Source organism: Rhinolophus sinicus, linkage group LG06 (assembly GCF_036562045.2).
Source record: "Rhinolophus sinicus isolate RSC01 linkage group LG06, ASM3656204v1, whole genome shotgun sequence".
Taxonomy (NCBI): domain Eukaryota; kingdom Metazoa; phylum Chordata; class Mammalia; order Chiroptera; family Rhinolophidae; genus Rhinolophus; species Rhinolophus sinicus.
In genome coordinates, this window is record NC_133756.1 from 13,688,629 (window position 1) to 13,712,210 (window position 23,582).

General features: G+C 57.5%; 1 protein-coding gene across 1 annotated transcript; it reads left to right on the forward strand.

Moving 5' to 3' along the window:
* Nucleotides 1–227: 227 nt before the first annotated feature.
* FOXO6 (forkhead box O6) lies at nucleotides 228–21,444 on the forward strand. Its single transcript, XM_019737090.2, has 2 exons — nucleotides 228–1,533; nucleotides 19,242–21,444. Exons 1-2 carry the CDS (start codon nucleotides 1,120–1,122, stop codon nucleotides 20,517–20,519), a joined length of 1,692 nt encoding a protein of 563 aa, XP_019592649.2. The 5' UTR covers nucleotides 228–1,119; the 3' UTR covers nucleotides 20,520–21,444.
* The last annotated feature ends 2,138 nt before the right edge of the window (nucleotides 21,445–23,582 follow it).

Consider the following 23,582-nt stretch of genomic DNA (forward strand, 5'->3'; position numbering starts at 1 on the left):
CTGCTACACGTTAAACTTTGAGAACTGAGGCTCTAAAACTATGTGCACCCTAAGAGGCCATGAAGATGGAGAAGTTAAAATTTTGGCAAAGCCTCGCTGAGAACCCAGGTGTTCCTGACCCTTTTCGTTTCCCCAGACCAGTCTAAGGCACAAAGGCGAGCAACATCACCCGCCCCATCAGGTTTCTAAGACTTGGAAGCGCAGAGGGTCTAAAGTCAGGGGGCGGGGCCAAGTGCTCTGAGTCCCGCCCCATCCCCGTTGCCCGGGGAAACCCCGGGTTGTAACAATAACCCTCTGACGCTCTTCTGGGAGGGATCCTGCCGAGTCCGTAGGCGGGACGGCCCTGCATCGGACCAATGAAAGCTCTCGGGCCCCGCCCCCGCGCTCCCTCCCCCATCGCCGAGCAGGGGGCGGGGTCGCGCCTGCCTCTCCTTCCCTGCTCCATAGGCGGCGCTGTTGCTTGCAGGGGCTGCGACTGGGTCGCCCTGAGCCGCGCGTTCCGCGCTCCCACCCCCGGCCGGCAGGCGGGACACCCGGCAAAAAGAGGATTCCGCGGCCGCTAGCGGGCACGCCCCGCCCCTCCCGCTCTGGGCCCGCCCCCTCCCCGTCCCCCGCCCATCCCGAGGTGCAGCCGGCGCTGAGCGCGGCAGGCGCGGGAGCTGGCGTTGGAGCCGGAGCGGCGGCGGCGGCATTTACGGGGCGGCGGCGGCGGCGCGGGCTCCGGCACAGGCTCGGGCTCCGGCATGGTGCAATCCGGCCTCGTCCCGGGAGAGCGGGGCCCGCGCGCTGGGCTGGCGCCGGGGGAGCGGCGGCAGCGACGGTGGCGGTGGTGGCTGCAGGCGCAGGCAGGCGGCAGGTGCTAGAAGCGGAGCTGAGCGAGGTGTGTGCCCGCTGGGCTCCGGGGCTGCCGCCCCCTCATTGCCCCCATCTTTCCCTCCCTTTGGGCTTTCCAGCGAGTCCAGCCCCCTGTCTCCGCGACCCGGCCCATGGCGCCCCGCGGTTGAGCCGGCGCCGCCAGGGACCCCTCCCGCGGGCCTCCCCGGGGCGTGCAGATCCCGGAGCCGCCCGCCCACCCTTCGCGGAGCCTCCCACACCTCCTCGCCCGAGTCGGGCGGGACCATGGCTGCGAAGCTGCGAGCGCATCAGGTGGACGTGGACCCGGACTTCGCGCCGCAGAGCCGGCCGCGCTCGTGTACCTGGCCCCTGCCGCAGCCCGACTTGGCCGGCGACGAGGACGGAGCGCTGGGTTCAGGGGTGGCTGAGGGCGCCGAGGACTGCGGGCCGGAGCGCCGGGCGACGGCCCCAGCGATGGCCCCAGCGCCGCCGCTGGGCGCGGAGGTCGGACCGCTGCGGAAAGCCAAGAGCTCCCGGCGAAACGCGTGGGGGAACCTGTCCTACGCCGACCTCATCACCAAAGCCATCGAGAGCGCCCCGGACAAGCGGCTCACGCTCTCGCAGATCTACGACTGGATGGTCCGTTACGTGCCCTATTTCAAGGATAAAGGCGACAGCAACAGCTCTGCCGGCTGGAAGGTGGGGGCGTCCGGCTGGAGAGGGGGGCTGGGCTCTCGGGCTGGGGCTTCCAGGGGCTGCTCGATGTGTCTGGGCTCCCGGCGGGCCGGCGGGAGGGAGGCCCCCAGCACCCCCAGGGGTCACAGAGTGTGTGCCCAGGGCGTGGGGCAGCCGGCAGACAGGAGGGGGCGTGCTGGGAGTAGCTTTGTGCATGCTCTGAATGTGGGTTGGGAGATCTGGTAGGGTGACAAGGAACTGCCACTTTGAGGTACCCCTGAGGGACACCCCCAGCCGGTTTTGGAGGGCATCGCAAAGGAACCCATTCCCAGACCTCGGACATTGGGGAGCCTTCTCTTACCCCCACGAATGTGTTTTGGGTTACTCTTGTTTTACCCTCTCCACTAGGGCACCTCCTTAAAGAGCTGGAATAATGACTTGGGTCAGTGACTGATTTCCCCCCAAATCTTTCCCACTGCTCTACATAGAGTTGGCCCTAGGATGAGGAGTGTGACCCTGGGCCCACAGTTCTTCCTGTGGTGCCAAGAGTTCACCCTAGGGCACCAGCCAGTCTGAAGTGGGGTGACTAGTCAAGTGACCTAGGATCTGAGTTGTCCATGGGGCAGCTGCTGTCCCCCTTGACTGGATCAGCAAGATGGGCTGGTGATGACCCCTGCTGGTGTGAGGGCAGGGTATTGAGGGCTGGGGATCTGTCCCTGCCCGCCCCAGGCTGTCTGTCTTCTACTTCCCTGGTTTTCTGAGACCAGATGCATTTGGGGGTGGGGGAGGGGACAGGGGTACCCCATGGAAGTCTCAGTGCCAGCCAGTAGAAAGGGGGGAGCCATCTTGGGAGAGAACAGGGGCTTGATGAGATTGTGGCCTCCAGACCCTCTTCTGGTCATCTTGTTGGGGAATGGGAATAGTCCGTGCCTTTGTAGGAGAAGAGGTTGGGGTGGGGGGCTGTGCCTAGGGCCTGTAAGCTGTCAGGCTCCCTATTGGAGAGCGGGGCTCTGCCAGGGAAGCATGCCTAAATGGAGGGAGGGAGCTCTGCCTGATGGTGTCTGTAGACAGGGTCAGAGAAGGAGGTGTGCCAGTGGAGGAGGGAAGGCTTGTGGGCATGGACAGCTCTAGATGCCCAGTGGCTGCATTGTAGGGGTCACGGGTGCTCTGACCTGGGAGCCCATGGCTCTCGGGCCACTGTGGGGTGGGGGCACAGGCTGGAGGAACATACGTGAATCTCCTTCCCCAGCCTTTCTTGTCCCCTTGAGCTAAGTCCCCACTAGAACACTTATTCCTCCCAAGTGGGTCCTGCCCTTGGGCTTTGCTCTCCCACCTCCCTTCCTGCTCCCCATGCATTGTCCCACTTTTCACTTCTCCCTGTAGATGTGTTTCCTGTCCTAAAGAGCACAGAGTTCAGATGCCTCTTCCTGGAAGCCTTCCCTAACCATTTTCAGCCAGCTTAGGACTCCCTCTGCTCTGGCCTCTCTCTGCTTGTCATAGGTCTTAGTGTTTTGTGTTCTGTCTCATTTCCCTTCCCCACCCCACCTTTGGAAGACAGTGGCAGTGTCGGAGCAATCTCTGTGCCCACAGCACCTGGGGTAGAGCCTGGCACCAAGGAGCCACCAGTGCATGTCTGGTGGAGGAGTGAAGAAATGGGTGTATGGTACAGAAAATGCCAAGGCCAGGGAGGGTGGTGTGGGCAAGTAAACCAGGAGGGCTTCCTGCAGGAGGTGGAGCTCCAGCGGGTCTTGATGGATTAGGGATGATGGGAGAAGATGGCAAGAAGGGGCATGAGGCTGGAAGCTGGGAGAGAACTACAGTTCATTGAGGGTCTCAGGGCCAAGCCCTACGCCAAGCACCTTCAGGCATCTGTGCCAGGTGTCTCCTTAAATGCTCTCAGCAGTCCCTGATGTGGGTGGTACTGTCACCATTTACAGAGCTGGGCACTGAGGAGCAGAGTGGAGGAGTGAACTGCCCAAGGTCACACAGTTAGTAGATGGAAAAGCTGGATTCCAGTCCAGGTATTTCTCCCTCCAAGGCCCCATAAAGCCTGTAAAATAGTGTCCTGCTAGCACAGGGTGTGGAAGGGGGACACTAATGACTTTTGAACAGTGGCAAGTCTAAATCCTAGAATGTGATTGGGAATGTGCTTGGAGATAACTTAGTCCCAGAAGTTCATTTCTCAGACTGTGAGACTGAGGCCCAGGAAGGGGATGGGAGTCTTCTCAGGCCATCCGTGAGCTGCAGGCCCTGGATAATGGCCCAGGTCTCCCGCCCGCCCATTGGTTGTGATTGCCACTGCACCAAGCTGTCGGGGATACAGTGCTTCTCCTTGTGCCTGGGGTCAGGAAGGAAGGAGCCCTGGCAGGCCCGTCCTGGACTGGGGCATTGGAGAGGGAGTCTCAGGCCTGGGCTCCTGACCTGGGCCCTGGCAGAGACCACCTAGGCACTGGAGAAGGGCTGTTTAGGGGGACCTCTGGCCTTTGCCATCTCATCCTCTGTGGCTGTCTTCCTTCTACCCCCCACCTCCTTCCCCTCTTATTCGTCCCCCCAACCCCCATTCCCAGTCAACCCCTCCAGGGGGCCTGGTGGAGGGGCTATCCCAACTTCCAGCCAACCTCTGGTTAGCAGGGGCTATGGTATGCCTCAGGTGCCAGAGCTGGCATCAGGGCCCATTGTTCCTTTCTCCCTCCCCTCGCCCACATAAGTGCTGCACTTGGATCCCTAGGGTGTACCAAACCCTGTGTTAGATGGAGTGGGGGGACCAAAGAGGAAGGCATTAGACCTGCCTTCGGGACAGTCAGGGCTCTGCCAGTTCCACACCCAGGCCCAGTGTTTTACAGGCAGGAAGGGCCAGGGCTGGTGGTACGGGTGTGGGGAAGGTAGGTTAGATCCCCTGGGGAACGAAGCAAGCCCTCACAGAGAAGGTGGCACTTGATCTCGGCTACCTTCCTTGAGGTGTAGAATTTGAAGGAAAGTCTTCCAGCGGATGTTGACTGCGTACGCAAAGGCAAAGGAGGTGGGATTGAACATGAGTCTGGGCGAGGGTTGGGCATGACAGGCTGGAATCCAGGAGGGCTCCTAGGGATGGCACAGAGGTGGCAGGGGAAAGACAGAGTGGGACAGATCAGAAAGGACTTCCTTGCTTGGCCTTTGCCTAGAGTGGCCCCACCTGTGATGTGGGGAGGTTGTCCGGCAAATCAGAGGAGGCAAGATCCGCAGCAGGTGCGGGACACCCACCGGGCTGAAGCCTTGGCGAGAGGCTGGGCTGGGTGCTGGGAACTCCACCAAAGAGTGTTCCCCTCAGTGAGGAGGGTCTCCAAGCCTGGGGCAAGGGCTTGCACAGGAGGTCCTCGTCCCTCTGCAATGTCCCAGAAGTGTGGATATCTGACGTGCAGGTAGAGTCTCCCATTTCCTCTCAGACGCTCCAGACCCACCTTCCCTATCGATGGACTCCTCCAGGAAGCTTTCCAGGTTACTCTGGGTCCTGGTGCTCCTTCCACTTAGTACCCCTGGAGTTGTTCTGCCTGCTTTTCTGTTTCCTGGCTGCCAGTTCCCCTGGGAGCTCCTAGGCCAGGCCTGGGTGCCTCCCATTCCTGTCCACAGGCCTGGTGGGGGAGGTGCACAGTGAATGGGGACTTCCCTTCTCCCTCAGGGCTTGGAGTAGCCTGGTTGTTGGGGGGTGAGATCAGGAGGGGTGGTGCTACCCCCATCTGGCCCAGGCTGGCCAGCAGGTCCTAGGTGGGGTGGGGATTAGAAGGGGGTTCTGCTACAGCTGGGTTGAGCAGTGGTGATGAGTGCAGGGGCACCCCCTTCTTTCCTCCCCCAACCTTGCTGTAGCAGGGCTCCCTCCTCCTCCTTTGTCCTCTGGGGATCCCCAGCCCCAAGGGCTGGTGGGGCTGTGGGAGGAGGCTGTGTGAGCCGGGTTGGGGGTGTCCTCACCCCCCCTGCATTGCAGGAGCGAGTGGGGGGCTGGCAGCTGGCCGCCTCCTGGGCACGAGCCTGTGCCAGCCGCTCCTGGCACAGTTGCTGGCACGCCCGGCAGACTCCCACGGCCACCTGCTCACACCCACCCACAAGCGCTGGCGCTGCGGGCCCTTCCGGCTTCCCAGGCCTCCCGGGGCCCCTCCCCCGCGCTCAGAAGCCCCCACCCCAGGCCTCTGCTCCCCACTGCCCCCCTTGGTCCTGTCTGCCTGCAGCAGCCCACAGCCCTGGCCTCACCCCAGCCAAACTTGGGGAGCTCAGGAGGTGGAGCACCGGGGGCCCCTGGGGTAGCTGCACTGCTGCGAGTTGGGGAAGGGAGGACTGGGAAGCAGACAGAACGACAGACAGGGTGAGGGCCCCGCCTGCCACCTGGCTCTGCTCCAGCGGGACGATGGCGGGCAGTGCCGTGCCAGGCGGTAATTGCAGACAGACTAATTTAAAGAGATGAGACAGTTATTTTTAACTCGTACTAAGGTGATGAACAGCGTGGGGGTTTGCGGGTTCGAAAGTTCAGTGCCCCCCAGCCCCCACTTTCCGCAGTTTGAGGCCCCCTTTCTCATGCTCTCAGGACTCCAGCTTCAGGACTGACTGAAGTGGGGTCTCTGCCAGAGAGTGAGGAGGGCTGAGAGGGCCAGGAAGGAGGCACCTCCTAGCCAAGCATACATCCCATCAAATTTTGGCCACCATTCTTCCAGGTGGGTATTAGGATCCCCGTTTCCCAGAAGGAGAAGTGACTTGTCCTGAGGTCACATCCCTAGGAAGTGGCAGGCCTGGGAATTGAACCCCCTTCTGATCCCAAAACTCAAGCTTTTCCTCTTAGGGCTGGAAGGAACTGCCTGTGTTTGGATTTTTAAAGGGTGCAGGCTTGTTCCTGGCAGCCTACCTTCTCCTGTTTTTGAGTGGCAGTTGGTGGTGGCCACCACATTCCATCCTTGGGGCTGTGGAAGCCCCTCTGTCAGTTTCTTAGGAGGTGTGAGGGGTGGCTGTGGACTGTGTGTGGATATGAGCCTCTGGGATATGGGTGCAGCAGCTGTAATGGGGAGCCCCTCCTTCCCTCACTGTCTCCTTCCCTTGTGGCTGGCTCACCAGTACCCCTCCCTATTGCAGCCTGTGGGGGTGGGTACCTGAGAAACAGGTATACATTGGTGTCCACCCCTTCCACAGCCAAATCAGACTTTTGATCTCTAGGGGTAGGAGGGGGTCACAGAGTTGAACACCCCCTTTCACGCCTCCTTCCCCAACTCAGTCCCTTCTCACACACTCCCAGTGATTGAGAGCTCATGACCTCTGGGACTGCTATTCTAGTGCTGGACAGGTCTTAACGTTAGGACTTTCCTTCTCCCAGCTGTGGCCCATTTCCCTGGCCATCACTTAGGGTGTCCTAGTTCAGCCCTTTGGGGTGAGTTGGAGGTGTGGCGTTGGGAGTGGGTGAGGGGTGGACAGAGCACCTGTAGGGAGCCTGACCCAGCGTGTGTGAACTGGAGCAAAGCTCTTTCCCATTCTGGTTCTCAGTGTTCGTGTCAGTGTCCAAAGGGCCTTAACTTGGTCTCTGGTCCTTTCAGCGCTGTGTCTGACTAACCTCTGGTTCCAGGAGCCATGGAGGGCTTAGTTGGGACTGAGGGCACTGCAGAAAGTACTGATAGGACTTCTCAAGGTGGCAGCATATGAGTATAGGTATGGATGGACTTGAACTTGGTACTCCTGTTTGGAGGTGCCTACCCTGCCCCTGTCAGTACCCAGCTGGCAGACATACTCTGGGCACAATGAAGGCAGTCCCAACTGGCCCCCAGAGCAGGCAGATGGGTAGTGCAGGGTGTTGGATGGGCGTTAACTGGGGCTCTGGGGCATGGGTAGGGCGCTCAGGGGGACAGCTGGATCTGGAGCACCCCCTTTCTTCCTGGCACCCTGGTTACCATGGAAACCAACTCCTGTTTGGGAGGGTTTGGCTGTTTGCTGCCTCTCCCCACCCCCCAACCCATATGTGGAGGTGGGAGGGGGGCCAGGTGGCATGTGGGGGAGGGGCCTCCCACACCCTCCCCCTAGGGCCTCCATCTTTGCAGAGAAACCTTTCTGGTCTCTAAAGGGGACGCCTTTTGTGGAAGAGGAACAAGACTTAAGAGAATTAACGTCTAGGTGCTAGGCAGTCAGTTGGGCACTTAACATAAATTCTCTCATTTCATCCTACCTGGGTCCGGCCAGGTATGTGTTTATAGTCCCATTATGCAGTTGAGGAAATGGAGGCCCAGAAAGATGAAGTCACTTGGCCAAGGCAGCATAGCTGGGATGAGGTTGAGCCTGAATTTCGATGGAGACCTGTCTGTTTCTACCATGTTCCACCATCTTCCAGTGCAGGTGCGCTCAGCTAGTGCTCCTGCCCCAAGGCTTGCTCATGCTCCAGATCCCTCTGGGACTCCAGTTCCCAAATCCAAACTGCTCTGTTTGGACCCCTGAGCCCCCTTGCTGGCCTTGTCCAGGCCCTGCCCTTCCTCCCACTTCCCTGCTGCCTCTGATCTCAGGCTGCCTTCCCACTGCCACCATTACACCTGACACTGGAGTTCTCAGCCCACACCCACTGCAGTTGTCACATGCTCACCAAGGCAGCTATTGACTCCCATGGACTGATTGATCCCTTGGGACACCCCTCAGAAATTAGGCGGGGTGCTTGGGTGATTTGAACAAAGCCCTACCTCCCAGGTGATCCTGAACCCACTGCATCTGCCTGAGAATTCCTGCCTTAAATCCTTAGCTGTTGGCAAACCTGGCTGATGATCAGAGTCCCCTAAAAGCTTTTAGTGAATATGGTGTCAAGTCCCCCTCTATATCACACTCTCAGCTGGTGGACTCTGGAATCTATATTTTAAAAGGTTTATCTGGTGATGGGTCCGATTCTGAACTGATGGCTAAGATAGTAACTTCCTGAGCTTCTGTTTGCCCCTCCTGCTCCCAGTGGACCAGCTCCTCCAAGCAGGCTGCCTGGATTGAGCCCACTCCTCTTCCTCACTCGTTTTTGAGCCCTTTGCAGTCAGCTCCAAGGCACTAACAGCCCCACTCCACCCTCCCACCCCCCCATCTCCAACACATTCGCACAGCTCCCGCATCTTAGAAATCATGCTGTAATGAACATGAAGAGAGAGAATGGTACACTCTGCCACTGAGAGCCTTTGGCTTCAGGATGGAGGGGAAATGTCAGTGTAATACTCAGAATGGTGAGGAGCCCGAAAGCCATAGCCCCTGCTCTCTGACAGCTTTGCATCTAGTGGAGGAGACAAGAGCATGTGTACAACAGTGTTGTTCCTACAGGATCCAATCCTGGGTCCTTAGCGTGACTCTCAAGGCCTTGGCCACCTGGCCCCAGTCTACCTCTCTGGCCACATCACTCGCCGCTCCTGTCTTCTGACCCTTGCTGGAGCCACGCTGAACTATTCCAGCCCAGGCTTCAACACTCCTGTGCCATTACATGCTTTCGTTTAATTCTCATAGCGATGCTATGAAGCTGTGACTGTTCCTGCTCCTGTTTGGCAGATGAGGAGATGAAAGCCGAGAGAAATAAAGTGGCTTTCCCAGTAGCCCACTGTAAATGGCAGAAATGAAACTCTTCCCTAGGTCAGTGCTCTGGCCAAGCCTTTCCAAGCTGACCTCCCCTGTCCCCACCGCCATCATTGTCTCTGCTTCCCTTGGAGTTTGGCCCTGGGGCTTCCAGCCTGGGGGATGGCGCCATGGTCCCTAGTTTTCTCTGACAGAGAGATCCCTAAGGGCAGGGCCAGACCAGCCTGGTGATGTCTCCAACCCCATGCTGTCTTCCCCGCAACCCCCATCTGTAGGCCCCAAGATCGGTGGCAGCTTCCTCCATTGACTTTAATCCAGGCCCACTGTGCAGTGCTGCTCAGAGGAACTGGATAGTTCCCTGACCTTGAGGTGCCCCCAGGTCAAGCTGGGGTGATAAGATGAGGACTCCCGATTTTGATTCAGGATAAAGATTGCTCAGGGTCATGATGGAAGGCCAGATAATGAGCTGTGGGTGTTTGGACGTGGGGGAGTGGAACCAGACAAAGGAGGTCAAACCCTCAGGAGCTTCACACATCTGACTATTGGCCAGAGCCCACCAGGACTTGAAGGTGGAGAAGCAAGCAGGGGCCTGACTGCGAGTGGCTTTGAATGCCAAGCTGGGGAGCTGGCACTCCAAGCTAAGGGGAATGACCCAGGCAGGAAGATCACTCAAGAGTGCGGTGTGGAGGGGAGAGGGTCTGGCTCAGGAGTCCAGTGTGGGCCTGGTCCTGGGGTTCCGGGGAGATGTGCCTGAGAGAGAATGGAGACCCACAGAGTCCAAGATGTCAGGCCTCACGTGCCATGCAGCACCCACTGGTGCCTTAAGGATCTGGGAGGTGAGAGTGCTACGGTTAGGAGTCTTGGAGGCAAGCAGGGAGGAGCAGATCCTAGCTCAGCCGCTTACCCTGTGTGGCCTTGGGCAACTGAGCCTCAGTTTCCTCCTCTACAAAATGGAATAATAACAGGACTTATGCCCAAGCTTTGTTGTGAGAATTACAGGAGAGATACATGTAAAGTGCCCAAGAAATCTTAGCAAATATCATTACTGTTATTCATTGCTCTGGGAAAGGAAAAGAACCATCTCCCTACTACTGTGTAGAGTGGGAGTCCCGGAGCCCTGGTGTCTGAGAGTCACTGACGTGTGTGAGTGTGTGTGTGTGTGTGTGTGTGTGTGTGTGTGTGGGGCAAGTGGAGGATCCTTCCTCTAATGCCTCCCGTTCTGTCCTTGAGGAATCAGATATTCAGGATGTCCAAGCTCTGTCCCGCCCTTAGGTTGAGCCCCTGCCTTCTAGCCTACAGAGCCTTCCCCAGGGCCTTGGGAGGCATGCAGGCAGGGTTTACGCTCTGTGTTTTTACAGATGACTTGCTCCAGGTCACCCTTGAACCTAGGGCTGCCTGCACCTGGACACTGGCTCCTCTTTGCCCACTGGGAGACTGTGTGACCTTGGGCATGGCCCTTCCCTCTCCGGCTTTGAGTCCTATCTAGAGATCCGAATTCCCCTCCCCCAACACTGAGAAGCCGTGATGCCTCCTCCATCCCTCTTCTCCCCTCCCCCTGTCCTCAGCTGGCCTTGCCTCCTCTGTAACCTGAGCTGGGGCTGTGGGGGAAGGGGCTTACCCTCTGCCTGAGGCACCTGCTAGCAGAGCAGATGTGAAGGGATGGGGGCCCCTCCCCAGGAGATTGCAGGCTCTTAGCCCAGCAAGGCTGGGGCTGGGACTGGGACACGGGCAGGCAGTGCATAGCACACCCAGCCCTGCCCTCTGGCCTCTGCACCCAGAGCTTACCCTGAGCACTTGTTCATTTTTCAGCGGACATTCATGCTCCAACATGTCCTGTAAGGACCTCTCAGTCATCTTCCAGGAGCAGACAGATGGCAGATGAGGGCCAGTGCTCCAGTCTGGGTGGGCTGCCCTGGGCTCCTGGAGCCCCTTGGCTTGTGCACAGAGGGCCAAGGGTGGCCCCTGGGGGCGAGCCAGTGTCTGTGCGGGTGGCCATGCCCCTGGGAGAGCAGATGGTTCTCTTGGCGCCATGCCTACTCTTCCTCTTTTCCCTCCTGGAGCCAGCCTGCAGGGCTGGGGCACAGCTGCTAGGCCCTCCCCAGAGCCAGGCTCAGGGCAGGGATGGGTGAGGTCACTGCAGCTGCTCCCAGAGCCTGTGCAGGGGTGTGGGAGGTGCCGGTGCAGAGGGAGGGAGGGGGCTCAGACAGGAGAGACACAGGGGCCTGAGTGGCTTTGCACCTAGGGATCCCCTTTAATACTGGATGGGGGAGGAAAGTCTGGAAGGGTTGCTGAGTCAATGTGGACAGCCCCCCTGTCCCCACCCCATGCCTACCCTGGAGCTTCAGCCTGGCCCAGGCTCCTCCCTAGAGGCATCTTAGAGTGGGAGGAAGAGCAAGGGCTTTGGTGTGAATTCTGCACCCTGTGACCTTGGGCAGGTCAGTTTGTCTCTTGGAGCCTCAGTTTCTTATCTGTAAAATGGGGAAAATAAACCCATTCAGAGGGTTGTCACAAAGACAGCAGGATTTAATCCTTGAATGTGAGCACAGTGCATGGCCTGTAGTGAATGTTCAGTAAATGGTCATTTCTTTACTTCCTCACTTTGCTGATTTTTTACCCAGGCACCAGGAAGTGCTGAAGAATAGGGAGGTAGCAGAGGCAACAGGAACAGGAGGGGAAACCAGGAGGGAGGAGGTGAGGCCTGGAGCTCTGGCCTGAGGTTTGCTGAACAGAAACTGCATGGAATGGCCAGGTCTGAGTGGTTCATGGATGCTGAGCGCTCCATCCTATGTGTGACTTACTGTGAGCCAAGGACTGCCCACCAAGTTCAAGTGGGGAGGCAGACTTACACCCAGTTATAGTCCAGTTTGCAGTTAGATTTCTGCAGTAGCACTGAGGTGAGACTAGGAAGAAGCCACAGAGCTAGCCTTGATGGAGCAGCAGGAACTGGTCGAGCAGAGAGAGAGAGGGAAGGGCAAACGGAACAGAGTGTGCAAAGTCATGGAGCTATGAGATATCCAGGGTGGCTAGAGTCCGAGATGGGCTTAAGGGAATGGAGGTGATGAGGCTGGAGAGCATCAGAGGGCTCTTGAATAGCAGCCTGTAGTTGGACCCAAGTCCACAGGGGATGAGGAGCCACGTAGGGGTGAGCTTGGACTTCTGCTGTTGGTTTGCTGCCCAGGTTGGATGTGAGGGCTCTGCTGTCTCTGGGGTGGGTGTGGGGGTGGGGGATGCCAGGACCTGCCCCTTGACCTCATGCCATGCTTTGGACATTTCGTTCCTCCTGGCCTCTGGCTGGCCACTGCTGTTCCACTGCTGCTGACCCCTAAGCCCACCTACCTGTCAACACCTGTGGCCCTGGTGCCTCCTACCGCTCTTCTACTACAGACCCTAGTACCAAGGATTTCTACATGGCCTTGGTCTCTGTGGTCATCCAGGTCACCCTTTCTGCCAGGAAGCCTGCCTGGACTAAGCACCCAGCTTCCCCCCAGGCAGCACTGCAAGCGACCCCTGGAGAGTCTGTGGCTCTGTGTGAGACGTGTGTATTCTGGGGCCACCAGACTGGGGCCAGAGTGAGGTAGGGGGGTAAAAGGTGCGGCAGGGGCTCTGAGACAAGGAGGTAGGAGAGTCTTGATATGTGGAATCTCATCCAGGTCCCAGCCCTCCCCCATGGGAGTCAGGCTTGTTACCCTCTTTAACAAGGAAGGCCCGAGGCCACTGAATGAAGTTGGGATTACAGCTCCTGCCATTGACCTTTCTTCATGCAGAAAGGGAGGGAAAGAAAGAGGGCGAGAGGAAACGGGAGTCATGGAAAGGATCAGAGTGCTCAGATAGCCCCACAGGTGGTCTCTGCTCAGAGAGCCACAGAGGAAGGAGCTAGATAACCATCCCACTGGGTAGACTGGCTCAGTTTGCTGAGGGAGGGGCTGGGATGGACCTTGGGCAGTGATGGAGCCTGGAGAGGCATCCTCTCCTGGCGCTGGGCTTTGATGCATAGACACAAGACACAGAACTGAATTGGAAAGATCCTAGAATTACCTAGGTACCAGGGAAGCCAGGAGGTAGTAGAGGGCTTGAGGTGGATAGGGGCACAAGCCTTAGGTCTCCTGTCTCTGATAAAAGCGGAAACTTGGGCTTGAGAACCAAGGCAGGGATGGCCACTAACATGGGCAGCAGGAAAGTGGCTCCCACCACACTTGGGGCTATGGGTGGGAAGAGCCCTGATTTTGGAATTCAACAGCCCTGAGACCTACACCTGGCTCCATCACTTCCCAGCTTCATGGCCTGGGGAGTCATTTAACCCACCTGAGGCTAAGTCTCCCCCTCCCCCTTTGTAAAACGGTACCTCTTCACGGGATGGTTATCAGGATTAAAAGAAGTATCTGTGAAGAACCTCGCCTGGGTCTGGCATTTAGTAGGTGCTGCCCTTCTCCTGCCTCAGTTGTTTGAAGCACATACCAATGGTGTGACAGAACTGGTTTGCACTGGGTCGTGAGAGCCAACTGTGCACACTTCTTCCCAGTTCTGCACTCAGTGACCACGTCATGCTGGCAGCTTACAATTGGCTACAATGGGAGTATCCATACCACAGAAATCAGCAAATGCTACAAATCAAATCAGGTGGGATGTTTTCCCTCCTGGAGAACTGGAGGAAATCCATGTGTGGGCACTCTTTAGCCCTAGAGGGGTCAAAACAGGAGGTGGGGCAATGGTGGAGTGCTGGCTGGGCCAAGCAGCCTAGAACTCAAAGTCTATGGGCCCTTTGGAGGCCGGGGAGATTGGACATCTCGTGCTAGGGAGCCCTCTGTAGACAGGGGGCAGGGTATAGTGGGACCCCTCTTGTCTCCCCAGTCTCCCTTCCTACTCCCACCCTCCTCTCTCGAGAGATCTAGTGGACTCTGGCTGGAGGAGTAAGATTGGCTGAGGTTGAGCTATCAGAATGAAGCTGTGCTGGAGGGAGAAATGAGGTTGTACTGGAAGATAAACGAGGTTGTACTGTCAGGGAATGAGGTGGTAGTTGGAGGCAAGGTGAGGCTGCATTATTAGATAAATGAGGTTGTACTGTCAGGGGATGAAGTGCACTTGTAGGAGAGATGATGTCCTGCTGCATCAGTCGGGTTGCACCGGCGGAGAACACAGCCACGCCACGGGAGGAAGGAGAGACTCCGACGTGGAGGATAAATGAGGGTGTCCTGCTGGATAAATGAGGGGGCCCGTCAGGTGAATGGAGTGCTGTTAGCAAATGAGGTTGTACTTGCTGGATAAATGGGACTGGTGTGCTGGATAAATGGGGTTGTGCTGTCAGATGGATGCATTATTGCTCGTGGGCAAAGGGTGTCCTGCTGGATGGATGAGCTGCCACCACCAAACCGATCAGCCCCTGTCCATGAGGGAGGCACCATCCGCAAGGATGAGGTTATTCTGTTCCCACTGGGGCTCCTGGAGTGTCTTCTGGCTCAGGTGTTACAGGCTGGGAGGGACATTGGCCGCAGCAAGCCCTGGGTTACCCATCTAGCTGGGAGGCAGGAGGGAGCAGGGGGTGCTGGGACGGGCAGCTGCACTGTTCACCCTGTGAAACCATCTTCACCTCATGGAAGCCCTTACTCCTCTGCGGTTCCCTCGGCGGATCATACTCTTCCTGACTTGCTCCACCCCGTACTCGTCTCTCCTTCTGACCATGTTGCCCAGTTTGGAGAATTCCTCATAAAACTTATCTTCTAGTATAAGGGAAACCAGATAATAAACAATATAAATTATATATTTCAATATACAACATATATTAACATAAGTACGTATATATAAATTATATATGAATTTAGAAAGTGATAATGGCTTTAGAAAAATGTAAAGTAGGATAGGGGACCAAGAAATGGCAGAGAGGAAGAGCAGTTGTTAAGAGTGGGCAGGACGGACCTCGTTGGGAAAGGTGACATCTGAACAAAGACTGAAGGAGATGAGGGATTGATGTGTCTGGGTGAACAGTGTTCCCCTGGGACAGAGGCCCCGAGGTGGAACTGCCTGGAAGGTGGGAAGAATCAAGTAGGACAGCGTCAGGGGAGGAGTCCCAGGTCACAACGGGGCTTGTCTCTCTGTTCTTTGCTCAGCGAGAAGGGGTGCAGCGGAGGGTTCTGGTGTCATTGAAAGGATCACTCTGGCTGCTGTCTGATGGACAGCTGTGGGGAAGAGAGGGTGGAAGCAGGTGGCCGTTTGAGGAAATTGAGGTTCAATGCATCTTGCTCTAGGGCCACATTGTTTGTGAGGGTTGGAGCCAACACGGATCCAGACCAACACCAGAGCCCATGCACTTTGCCCTGTGCCAGCCTTCTCTCTCTGGAGGCTGGCCTCCCTGGCCCTAGTTCTGAGGGAGAGTGGGATGGGCATGGGATGGCCACTGTCCCTTCACTGTGCCCCTGATGGTCTCCCTGAGGTCCTGAGTCAGGGGGTGTCCTATCTCCCCTGGGAACCTGCCCCAGGTCTGCCTCACAACCCCAGAAGCTGGCCCAGCTCTGAGCACCAGGGGAGCCTGGGCATGCCAGGGCGTGGCTGTGGTGGCGGGTTGCTAGGTGACGCCAAGAGGGAGCCCTGGTTACTGCTGCTGGCAGAGGTGTCTCCCTCCTCTGCCTCCCTCACCTCCTCCGTGGCCTCTAACCTCCCAGAAGGCCTTGTGGGTGAGATGTGATCAGCGCTTGCCCCTGGATCTTGGCCCAGAGCTCGGATTGGTACCAAGTGGCTGGGCCCTGAGGAGCCGGACTGGGCTGCGGGGCCTAGACTCTTGGGGCACAGCTCTAAGGGCACACCTGGTGCAGAGCTCAGCTCAGTAATCAGAGGCCAAGGCCCTTGCCCAGCTCTGGGCCACCTATCTGGGTGACCCTCCATATGGCCTGAAGAATTTCTCCCAATGGCAGAGTTCAGGGGAGGGTGCTGAGCGGCCAGGGCTCTAGCCACCACTGCCCCTACCCCTGCTGGTTTGAGTGTGTAACACTCAAGCTTTGCATTAGAGTCCACTTACAAAAAGTTCCACAACTTTAAAAAAGTCCATCCTCTGGACTGGATGATTCTTTCATTGTTAACCTGAGAATGTCCTCAGTACAGTTGGCCCATCTTACCAGTTTACAGGTAGGGAAACTGAGGACCAGATAGGAAGATGGACTTGCCACAGGTCAGGCTTGGTGGAGGGGCAAGAGCACCAAGCTGGGGGTCAGGAGGCTTGGGCTCTAATCCCAGCTGTGCCACCAGGTCCTGGGCAACTTTGGGCAAGTCCTTTCTTCTCTCTGGGTCCAATCAGCTGTGGTTTCAGGCTGGGGCTCAGGGTCCCAGGGGTACTAGGCTGGGTAGGGAACAAAGAGAGGAAGGATAGAAAGCTTCACAGGCCTGGAACATGTGTTCTTGGTGGTAATCTAAAACATTTTTATTGATATTTAGGAAATTTGCATGCATTGTGGAGTTCAATGCAAAATTGCTTTGTATTCTAAAAAGCACAATACTTGTGAGGAATTTTGACCTTTTACATTGCCCCGTCTTCCCGTGCTGCTAGTTTCTAGGGATGGTTTACATGGAACGTTTGAGAAGCACTGGAGTACTGGTTTCCTCAGATGCTTTGGAAATTGTCTGACTCGTTTCTCTCCCCCATGGTGGAATGAGATATCCTTTAGACTCAGAGTGAGACTAACCTGAAGTCAATACCTGGCTCTGCCACTTAAACTGTGTGACCTTAACCTCTCTGAGCCTCACTCTCCTTATCTTGAGATAGGGATCACAATCCCTGACTTGTATGGAGTTTGATAGAATGATTACATGAGATAAAGTACTTATAACGCCCAAGGCTGAATAGGCAGGTACTGAGTAGGTGCTGGTACTGGGCGATGTCCTTCCTCTTCCCTCCCTCCCTCCCTCCCTAGCAATCAGAACCAGGCTGGCACATGGTGACATTGATAAAGAGATGCTGCCTGACTGACCTCCAGCTGGAGAAGCTGGGAGGTGGAGCCTCTGCTAAGCCAGATAGTCCCATAAGGGAGAACGGAGGCCTCTGAACACAGGTGTGGGGGAGGGACTGGGGAGCCAGGTGCAGGGCAGGAGTGGGAAAGGGGGTATCTACTCAAGGGAACACAGCTCCCTGGGGGCCCAGCTCCCCTCCTGTCAGGGCCCCAGGAGAAGCCAGGCAGGGCAATGCTGGGAGGAGCCTTGGGGCCCCAGCTGTCACCTCCCAAGACTAGAAAGTGCCAGAGATAGGGCGCCTAGAGCCCTAAAGAGTCAGGTCAGCACCTGGAGCTGGGGCTGAGGGAGGGTACCCTGGGCAACAGAAAGGGACCTTCCTTCTGGAGACTGGTGGGAGGGAGGCAGAAGGGAGAGCCCTCATGATTCAGTGGTTACAGGGCTGGGTGGATGAAGAGTTAAGAACAATTCCATGAGCTGGGCAGATCTGGAGTGGTACCTGGCACTGCTGCCTGTGGGACTGTGGGCAAGTTACATCATGCCTCTGGGCTTCCATTCCCTGGTAAATGAGATGGGTGTAATGCCAGCTTTCCACAGTTGTTGGTGCCCAGGCACAGTTACACTCGGCATGATATAGAGGAGGGAGAGACAGAGCAGGTCTATCGGGTGATCTAAGAGGTGAGGTCTTCTGGACAGGCTGAGGGATTTAAACATCGTTTATGAGCACCTGGTGTGTTCACCAAACACTACCCACACAATTTCAGGTAATGATCTAACAGCCTTCTGAGGTGGTTACTGAATGTCACCCATTTTTTCAGGGTAGTTCACTGAGGCACTGAGGCTTACAGAGATTGAGTCAACAGCCTATGATCACATAGCTAGGTGGCTGAAAAGTCAGGTGTCCTGCCCAGCCATTCTGATACCCAAACCTATGCTGTTTGCACAGCAGTGCCTGAGCTGGAGGTCAAGGCCACCAGGTGGGAAGTCCCAGAGATGGGGCATGGCAGGCCCAACAGGTTCCTGTGAGGTCAGTCAAGCTGTGGCCTCCCGTTTTCCTCTGTCCCCAGGACAGGCTTGGCAAAACCAGGCAGTGATGTGGGAAGCACTAAAGTCGGGCACAAAAGGCATTTAGAAGAGGATATGTATGTACAGGGGTGACAAAAGTGAAGCTCAGGGAAGCACCCAGGACAGCAGAAAGGCTATGTAGCCTTGAGAAAGCTACTTCACCTCTTTGAGCCTTGGTCTTCTTATCTGTAAATGGGCATTATGCCACCTGCTTTGTGGGGATTTGTGAAGGTTCCACCAGGAAGGGCCTTTGAGAACAGTTACTCTGCTTCAGGTTGATCAGGAAGAGAAGGTGGGCTGCAACCCAAAGGGTAGGCCGGAGAGCTGGACAGGCCTGAAGGCTGGCACTGAGCAGAGGTGGGGTCAGAGGTGTCCATGTTCCTTGGATGTGCTTTGAGGGGCTTGTTGGGATCCGAGGTGTCTGTAGTGGTCATGGAAGCGCAGAGTTCAGGGGAGATCTCAGAAAAGCCTCGGGCCTCTACCCACCTTGGGGACACCCAGCCTGTTCTACTTTCCCTGGCCAGGCCCTCCTAGCAAAGGGTTAACAGTCTTCTCTACCTGCAGTTGCATTTTAAAGACATGAAATTAAAGCAGGTAATTTATTCTCCCCACACACGAAAGAGCAATTAGTTCTAAACAGGGCTTAATCAGTCACCGCGAGATTGATTTCTGGAGCCCTGGGTTTTCGGGCTCCTGGCGCCACGCCAGGCTGGGGAGGGAGGGGGCAGACAAATGAGCCGCTGCAGCATGAGCCCCTACATAATGTGCTGGGGGGCCTTGGCAGCTTGGCTAGCCCCCAACAGGGCTTGGTTGAGTCGGGGGAGAGGGGGTCCTGCTGCCCTGCTGCCAGCCCGTAAGAGTAGCCCTCAGGGTTTGGCCTTGCCTCCAAGGAAAGGCTGGGCACAAAGCCCTGGCCCCACCCTCTGGGCAGTGCCTGTGGGGGCGGGGGCGGGGGAGGGGTATGCAGTTCTGGGGTCTTGGATGGATAGTCTTTGAGTATGTCTGACCTGGTACTTACACCTGCTTCCCTCACCCGTTCACCCTTTCCATCTTACCTATCCCCTCCCCCTTCCTCATTCTGGTTCTTCTCCATTCTCTTATCCTCTCCTTTTCTCTATTTTTTCTCCCCCTCCTTTCTATCATTTCCCCATCTTTTCCCATGGTCTCACTTCCCACTTCCCCACCCATGCCCTTGTCTCTGGCCACAGAACTCCATCCGCCACAACCTGTCGCTGCACACCCGTTTTATCCGCGTGCAGAACGAGGGCACAGGCAAGAGCTCCTGGTGGATGCTGAACCCTGAGGGCGGGAAGACCGGCAAGACGCCGCGGCGCAGGGCAGTGTCCATGGACAATGGGGCCAAGTTCCTGCGCATCAAGGGCAAGGCAAGCAAGAAGAAGCAGCTGCAAGCACCTGAGCGAAGCCCCGACGACAGCCCTCCGGGCGCACCAGCCCCGGGGCCAGTGCCTGCCGCAGCCAAGTGGGCCACCAGCCCGGCCTCACACGCCAGCGACGACTACGAGGCGTGGGCCGACTTCCGCGGTGGCAGGAGACCCCTGCTTGGGGAGGCGGCCGAATTGGAGGACGACGAGGCTCTGGAGGCCTTGGCTCCTTCGTCGCCGCTCATGTACCCCAGTCCGGCGAGCGCGCTTTCTCCTGCGCTAGGTGCGCGCTGCCCAGGGGAACTGCCCCGCCTGGCAGAGCTGGGAGGTCCGCTGGGCCTGCACGGAGGCGGCGGCGGCGGCGGCGCAGGACTGCCCGAGGCCCTGCTGGACGGCGCGCAGGACGCGTACGGGCCGCGGGCCCGCGCCGGGACGCCCGCCTACTTCAGCGGCTGCAAGGGCGGCACCTACGGCGGGGGTGGGGGTTTCGGTCCGCCGGCGCTGGGCGCGCTGCGCCGCCTGCCCATGCAGACCATCCAGGAGAACAAGCAGGCCAGCTTCGCGCCCGCCGCCGCGCCCTTCCGCCCTGGGGCGCTGCCCGCGCTACTGCCGCCGCCGCCGCCGCCCGCGCCCCGCCCCGGCCCGGTGCTGGGCGCGCCTGGGGAGCTGGCGCTGGCGGGCGCGGCTGCCACCTACCCTGGCAAGGGGGCGGCCCCATACGCGCCACCGGTGCCCTCGCGCAGTGCCTTAGCCCACCCCATCAGCCTTATGACGCTGCCCGGCGAGGCAGGCACCGCGGGCCTGGCGCCGCCGGGCCACGCTGTCGCCTTTGGGGGCCCGCCGGGCGGCCTCCTGCTGGACGCGCTGCCCGGGCCTTATGCGGCCGCCGCCGCCGGGCCGCTGGGTGCCGCGCCCGACCGCTTCCCGGCCGACCTGGACCTCGACATGTTCAGCGGTAGCCTCGAGTGCGACGTCGAGTCCATCATCCTTAACGACTTCATGGACAGCGACGAAATGGACTTCAATTTCGACTCGGCCCTGCCTCCGCCGCCGCCCGGCCTGGCGGGAGCCCCGCCCCCCAACCAGAGCTGGGTTCCTGGCTGAAGGCCGCCTCCCACGCCCCGGGTGCCCGCCCCGTCCCCAAGGGGCTTCAGTCTTCCCATCCTGATTCCCGGGACCCCACCCCCGATTCCAGCTCCGCGGGAAGATCTTGGAGGCAACCCCAGCCCTGCTAGAGACATCCCTCAGAAGTTGGCCGCTGAGGGATGTGGGAGGGAGGGGCTGGGGCGCTCCATTCCTGCCCAGACTCCAGAGAGCCGCTCCCCCTACTCCCGGGGAAGGAAGCCTGGGGGTGGAGGCTGAATTCGGGCTAGGTGGGAGTGGGGAGGAGCGAGATAGGCTGCGCTGGTCCGAAAAGCCAACCCGGGGATGGGGCAGGGCCTCTCCAAATCTTTGTTTCCTTGGCGGGGGCGGGGGCGGGGGGCGCTTGGGGTGATGAACTGCCCACCCCAAACTCCGTCCGATCTGATTCTCAACTGACACTTTACACTGGTCTTTGCCTCACCCTTCGAAAGCCAGCAGCCCCCCTCCGGAAAACACATCTATCTATTAGCTGTGCACCCTGAACTGTCCCTCCTTCAGCCCTAACCCTCTCCGGCCCTTCCCCTCCATGGCTAAGCCCCTCCCTCCCATCCTTGTCAACCCTCGCTTCTCTCCTCCCCAGTCGGAGTCAGTCGCCCTTTCCAACACCCCCCCCCCCGCCCCAATACTGGTCTCAGCCTCTCCAGCGGGCCTCAGTTCCGGACCCACCCCCTAACCTGACACCCCTTATTCCGTGCCGGTCCTGGCTCCTCCCATATTTATAAGTGTCGGGGCGGGGCGGGCTGTGGGCGCGGCGTCCCCGGCGCATATCGTAGGCTGTGTACCGTGGCCGTGCCGTCAGCGTGTGCGTGTGCGTGTGTGCTGTGTCGAGGCCGTGTAGAGTGCATTGTACAGCATATTTTCATGAATAAAATTGTTTTAAATATTTCCCGCGCCTTGGGTTAGCAAGGGGAGTGGCGGCGGCGGAGGATAACTGGCAGGGATTGTGGGGGCGGGTTTCCAGTGTCTGAGCCCCGTTTGTGGCTTTGTGTCAGAGTATGTGTCAGCATTCCCTGATGCCTATAGGCTCAGCACACATTGGTTAAGCGCCTATTGAGTTCTGGATGCTGGGGATGTGCCTATGGAGGTCTGCACCTGTTTCTGTAAACATGTGCATGCAGGAAGTTTCTGGCCTGGGGAAATTCTGTCCTGAATAAGCCTCAGTTGGGAGAGAAGGCACAGGTATTTATTGAGAACCTGTTAGTGTCAGGTTCTGTATTAGGTATGATTTTTGTTCCCAATGAACAGATGAGAAAACAGGAAATGGCTTGGGAAAGCCAGGAGGGGTGGTGGAAAGGAGGCCTTTGAAGGCACACAAACTTCTATTAGAAGCCATCCATTCCCTGCCATTTTTACCAGCTGCGTGACCTTGGGCAAGTTTTCAACCTCTGTAGCCTTGCTTTCCTGGTCTAGATGACAGGATAGTAGAACCCATCGCATGGGTTTCTCAGGAGTAAGCGACAAAAGGTATGTAAAATGCTCAGCACAGGTCCTGCACCCACCCACTCATTCATTTGTCCCTGGAAGATGTATTGAACACCTGTTATGTGCCAGGTCTTGTACCAAGCATTGGGGCTGCCATAGAGAGCAACATAGGCACAGCCTCTGCCCTCCAGGAACCTAGAGGCTCACAGGACACAGATGAGTAAATAGGTGATTATAGATCAGAGCTATAAGGAATGCGGCTCTTGTGGGAATGATTGACACAGATGCACGTATCCTCTGCTTGAAGTGTGGGAAGGTACCTGGAGGGGCGTATTGTCTCACTGAGGCTTGAAGGATGAGTTGGTATTGGGAAGGGAAGGGCTTCAGACAGGAAACAGCTTGATCAGAGACCCAGAGTCAAGAGATCATATGGATTCCAGAACAAAAAGCAGTTTAGTGTGGCCAAAGCTCTGAGATGGAAAGGTTACTGACAATGGGGAGGCAAAAGGGCCAGAGAGGGCAACAATGTGAGAGGGTCAGTGACCAGGCCAGAGGTGCTGGTGGTGACTCAAACCAGGAGGGAGAGGGAAGGGCAATTGGGCTGGAGGGGAAAGTATAAGTTCACATGTATTTTGGATATAGAGTCATTAGGACTTGATTGTGGATTGGACATGGGGGATGAGGAAGAAGCAGGAGTCAAGTGACACCTGATTTCTGATTGGGCACTTGGGCAGATGGGGCTCTTTCCTGAGATGGGGAACTTCCAGGCGGGAGAAGCCCTGAGGAAGATGGTACGCTCAGCCTCAGCCAGGCTCAGTTTGAGTTATATCCTATGAGTACCGCTGGGATTTGGAGGGAGGGAGTGTTCAGGAGCATGTATACTCTGTAAATGGCATTCCCTGGCATTGGGCAACATGATGGCCTGGAGATGGCCAGCAGGATAGTGGGTTCCGAAGCCCAGGAAAGTGTCTGGGATGGAGAGGAAGGTCAGAGAATCAAGAACACAGAGGCTGTCATGGAGGTGTTGGGAGTGGTGCAGAGTGGGAAGAGCAGGTGACTCAGGTCTGCTCAGATGAACACCTTAGAACATCTTGGCACAGGAAGAGGAACCCCTGGCTGAGAAGGAGCAGCTGCAGGGAGAGGAGGAAGAAAACCAGGACACTGGGCTCCCAGAGTTTGTGAAAAAAGCATGGTCCTAGAAAGAAATGCCTAATGTGCTTACCTCTCACCGCCTCACTTTCTTGGTCTGAAAGATGGGGCAATAGCATCTGTCTCAGATTTGTTTCAAGGAGCAAATAAGATTGGAATTATTCTCTGAGTTTACACTACTGGCAAGGGGCAGAGCCAGGGTTCCTGCCTGGACTGTGTACCTCCAGTGCCCTGGCTCTCTTATGGCCCCCATGGCCTCTGGGAGGGTGAATGTGAGCAGAGAAGCAACGGAGCTTGGAGCCAGCAGGCCTTATACAGGTTCTGGGCTCAGCTGGAAGTTAAGACCTCACTGTGGGGTGTGGTAGGTGTCCTCGCTGGGTGGGGAGCACATAGAGACTGACAGACCCTCCCCTGGGACAGATGCCCCAGAACCACCCCACAACCAGACTCTGG

Excerpts from the sequence above, each read along its gene's own strand:
- FOXO6 (XM_019737090.2), top strand. The coding sequence starts at position 1,120 with ATGGCTGCGAAGCTGCGAGCGCATCAGGTGGACGTGGACCCGGACTTC. Across the intron at positions 1,534-19,241 it reads ACAGCTCTGCCGGCTGGAAG|AACTCCATCCGCCACAACCT; the intron begins GTGGGGGCGTCC and ends CTCTGGCCACAG.